This window comes from Pocillopora damicornis, chromosome 1 (genome assembly GCF_964200805.1).
Source record: "Pocillopora damicornis chromosome 1, jaPocDami1.2, whole genome shotgun sequence".
NCBI classification, from domain to species: domain Eukaryota; kingdom Metazoa; phylum Cnidaria; class Anthozoa; order Scleractinia; family Pocilloporidae; genus Pocillopora; species Pocillopora damicornis.
The window spans coordinates 31,255,241-31,259,981 of NC_142670.1; the positions used below are offsets into that span (position 1 = coordinate 31,255,241).

The window sequence follows — 4,741 nt, forward strand, 5'->3', positions numbered from 1 at the left end:
GTCACTTCTTGGTGTGTGATGTTGTATTGCTATTGGAGAGATCGTAAGTAATTTATAAAACGAAACAAAACAAACCAAACGAAAAATAAAACAAACCATTAAACAGACTAGAAAAAAAAACAACTTAATCTAACAAAAAAACAAACAAACAAACAGTATAAGGGGAAGCTCACCCCTCCTCGCCCCCAAGTTCTGAGTCCTGTTTCTGCCGTTACCTGCTCCTCAACACCCTTCGTTTATTTTTCCCTTTCGACTCTAATTATATTAAGATGAGTTTTCGATGATCGGCCGGAGTTGGCTAAGACTGACAACAGCGGATGGTTAAGGAACATAGAGAAGGTTAAAGCAAATTGCAATCGACTATAAATCGTAATAACTAGGTTAAAGTTTTTGAGGTGCATCAAAAGCGAAGTACCCAACTAAAGATATTAGTATCTTTGAAGAAAATTTCTCTTTGATCTGAAACTCCTCGAAAGCCACGCATTTTCTGCAGTTCGTACCTAGTTCGATGCGATCGAACCAGGTGACTATGACGAGGACCAGAGACAAACGAGGTAACCATGACAACGACCTTGGCTAGATCAGTCGTTATAAATTTCGAGCAACATCACTCAGTGATGGTGGAAATGGGAGAGCATATTGCTGGTTGAGAACAATCTAAAGATGCAACATTAGTAGTGCCGGGTAGAGGAAAGGGATGGTGGAAAGAGGTTGCGCGCAGTGCGATCATGCGACACGAATTAAAACCACACAGGGTCAAGTTCCTTTTGACAACTCTAATTAGCAGCGTGGAGTTGACATTCTGTTTTGCTTGTATCGAGTTTCGTGATCTTCCAGCAAGCACCTAAAATCTTCCAACGATCAGCGTGAAAACTCTGAGAAAGAAACTTAGTTAAGCACAGTTATATCATGTCGATATATAGGCGATAATGGTGTTTGAAAGCCAAAATAGACGCGCAATACTTGTAGTACTTAAATTAGAAGAGAAAAAAAAACTGAAAACAAATACAAACGCACGCATAAAGATGAAAGGAAGGATCCTTGAATTCACGTGCTGTTTGCATTTCTAGACCGTGTTAGTATCATTTAGGCACCGTTTCAAGTTGTCATGAGAAGCCTTTTGTTCTAGTGGTAAGAAAAGGCAAACGCGGTAATGCAGCACTGTATTTCCATTATAATGTACAACTCTTAGTTTTGAAAGCATTTCAACCATATCGTTGACATAAGCACAAGCCTATGTCCACAAGGGGCTTATAATTTGGAATACATGCAAAGTGAATGTCTGCAACTGAAGTATTTCGCAGAAAGGTTGCTAGTTCTACAAATTTACATCACATCGCGCAGGAATCAGTTCGTTTCCTTGTGATAAACGTCGATTTTAGTGTCTTAGAGTGCTTAATTGATGACCGTCACGCTGGAAAACGTGAAAATGAGTAGTTTGCGGATAAAAAACTTGCTTAATATGACAACACTCGTTGACAAATCTTATATTGCAAAAAAATTCTGATACAGTATTTGGATGCACATAGACTAATCATCACTTTAACTTTCGGGGAGCTCAGCTGAGTATTCAGGTTGATTTATTTTCGCATCTTTGAAGCCGAATAAAGTGGATAGCCGCTTCAGCAATTATGGGTGAGTTATGATCAGTTTTATCGCTATGACATGGTAGTCTAGAGAATTAATTATGCCATGCATGACACCACTTTGTCACATCTAACAATTAGAATCGTAACCAAAGTAATATAACTGATATGTGCGCTATGTTGGTTGACTTAATTCATAGAAATTGCTTCAGCGCGTTAGCAAATGTGCTTTCTCTCTTCATGCAGAAAAAAAAATTGTTGCACAATTTACTTCACAGATGAATTTATTTGTTCACTATGTAACCATGTTCATTGTCGTCAAATACCATGGAAGTTTTTCATAATCAAGTGATAAAGTATTGAAATGACCTTTGGTCAGAAAAAAAAGTATGTAACTCACTATAAGCTTAGAATTTTCACAATCCTCTGCGATGAAAGTGAATACTAGTGTATCAAATTCCGAGTTTTACGCTCCATGTTGTTATTACGTTTTATCTTCATGCTAGATGATTATCGAATTTCTTTTGTTTCCTCATTTTTTTACTAAAACAAGTTCGATCGAAAAGTCACCATAACGAACTAAAAATCTTGCAACTCAATTGAGGCCAAGATTCTGGAGGCCTCCTTATAGAATCTCGAATAAAGTGACGGTCTTGTTCGTCATCTCCGCTTTGCGTCGACTCATTGATGAACAATGTCCTCATTTCTGCGGGCTAATTGCCGAAACCACCAGTCCATTGTTTGCTTCGAGGCTCCAATATCGGTTTGTTATTTATTGCACACCGCTTTCGAGAATCCGTGCTAATCAAGCGAACAAAAAGATTTTGACTTAATAAGACATTCAATCGAAACACAAGACTACATCGGAACTGCAGCTCGAGGTAGGTGTAACCTTAAACGGGAATGCATCAGTATTAGGTGGAGACAGGTCCAAGCATCTGACAAGAAATTATGATAATCTCCGAACATAACGTTGGTCTCTTGTTTTGAATCTAAAGAATAACTCATAGAGCTTTTTGAACTGTCACTACAACCACATAGCCGGCGGTGACCGTAAGGGTTCACATTTCTTTTGAAAAAGTGAAATTTTTCGATATTCTACTTGAAAGTTATTTTTCTGGATTTGTGAACATGCCGTGCGTTTAATATCTCTGTTGTGCAAAGAGCTCCAATAGATAAGTGGCTAAATCATCGTGGATCGGTTCCAGCGTTTCAAATCTGTCTTGCATTCTTACATTGTTTGTTCAGTCCAAATCATGTCAGTGTTTACTGTTTTGTTAAATTGAATTTAAAAGCGACGATTCAAAACGAGTTTATTGACAAAAAGTTACGATGATTGTTACTTCGTAACGATTGAATATCAGGGCGAATGCTGTAAAAATATCGCCTTCATCACAGTTGATGGGTCGAGAGAATTCTTTAGAAATTGGAAAGTGTTTTAATTTCATCGAAAGTTAAACAAACAAACACTTCTCTCTCGGAATTGATGGGATTCAATAAAAAATTCGCTAAGATTGGTGTGGGAATCGAGGCAGCTGAGTTCAAGGGAAAGAAATAACGTCGTTTCATAGTTTTACAGCGATACAATTTTGATTTTAAAATTTAGCAACATCAGTGATTGACATTCATCCCATTGATCCGATTACATGCACAAGAAACAATTAATTTTTACAAAGAAAGACTTCGAAAGATCTATTTGTAGTGTAAGATTTTCAATGCCTCATCGCTTTTTTACAAGACGTGCATTCTTTTTTGCTTGTTAGAAACCTCAAAATGATGTAAAAACACCTAATTACTCATACCGATCATATTCTATAGCGGCACTCGGAAATGCCTGTTTCTTTGTTTATCCTGTTTCATGCCCATTCATGCTTACTACAAAGGAAAAAAAATGAACAACAGGAACCGACCTGTTTCTTTTGTTAACTTTTACGCTGGTCGCTTGTGTCTTGTGTTGTATTTGACAAAATTAACCACTCTTTTGTCTTGTGGGAGTTTATGGTCTAACGGAACATAGCAAAAGCTTATGCACTGTTCAATTAATGAACCAAAACTCAAAACTTTGGAAACTTCTGAGAAACTTAATTAGAGAAGGGTAAAAGAATGGGATATTACGGAATCGCGCCCATTGAAAAGCGTCGCCCGAGAAAAGTGGGGTACCCATGATGCTTTGCGGGCGCAATGACCTAGTAATGAGGTTGCAAACGCTCACCGCCAACTTCGGTCGCTTTAGATCTGAATTGATAAATTCCCAAACGGGAGTTGTAAAATTTCGCTTTGCGTCCGTTTAGAGACAATGGAGATACAATTGGAGCAATTAGCATTGTTTCAAAGTGACGAAATGCTCTTTTCGTCGGTAAAGAGCGAGGGCCGCGTTTGCATATCAAAAGAGCGTGAAGTGTTCATCCGTAAGCTTATGAGCGTGAGCGTGCACCTACGTGGAGCGGGAATCTACAACGTATTCGAAAAGTAATTAGACTACCGACGTGTTATCTGAAACTGACGGCAATAACGGGCCAAAAAGGAAGGTAAAATTCCGCACAGCCCCACACTACATTATACGTTCAGTTCTTGGATAGAGTGACAAAAACAATACTTTACCATTGGGAAAACAGATTTGTTTTACGATAGTATGGGGCAGTACGGAAATTTTACTAAAAGGAATATTTCTGTGATGTTTTGCTTTCTTGGCGAAGTTGATGGTCGAACCTCGCAAATCTGCCGCATTTGAGTCTTAACACAAATTGAAAACCCGGCATTTGAAAGGTAATTTAATTTTACATCTGACCGATTTTTAAACAATATAACCTAATCAAGATAACGCCACTAATTACGTCTATTCTTCTTCGATGAAAAGCGCTACGTTTCGATTGTCTGCACAAGAAACAATACTTTCGAACACTGCGTACACGGGGGATTACATGATTGACAGTCGGATTGACAGGCCTGCGTGAAGTTACGCATGCTCTCTTTCTCTTTTCTAGCTTATTTGCATTTTCCCGTGCGACGTTTTTCAATGGGCGCGATTCTGTAATGAAGAGGAAAAGGACAGAAATATGTCGTTCTACAAGGAGCTCCTCGCTCGTGTTTATCTCGACTGGCCTCGACGTAGTTCAGATCAATTTAGCGTTAACAACTTAGTTGAAAACGTAAAT

General features: G+C 38.5%; 1 protein-coding gene across 7 annotated transcripts in view; it reads left to right on the forward strand.

Annotated features, from left to right (window-relative positions):
- The first annotated feature begins 1,048 nt into the window (after positions 1–1,048).
- LOC113682199 (uncharacterized) overlaps positions 1,049–4,741 on the forward strand; it is a 34,215-nt gene continuing 30,522 nt past the window's right edge. For 5 of the 7 annotated variants that reach the window (XR_016181693.1, XM_089189442.1, XM_089189444.1 and 2 more), the window contains exon 1: positions 1,049–1,635. Coding sequence is in view for 4 of the 7 variants with exons in the window: in XM_089189442.1 (XP_089045568.1) it covers positions 1,632–1,635 (4 nt within the window). In the remaining 3 variants the exon portion in view is untranslated. Of the gene's footprint in view, positions 1,636–2,004; positions 2,468–4,741 lie in introns of those variants that run through there. The other 2 variants (XM_089189453.1, XM_089189463.1) reach the window with 1 other exon arrangement.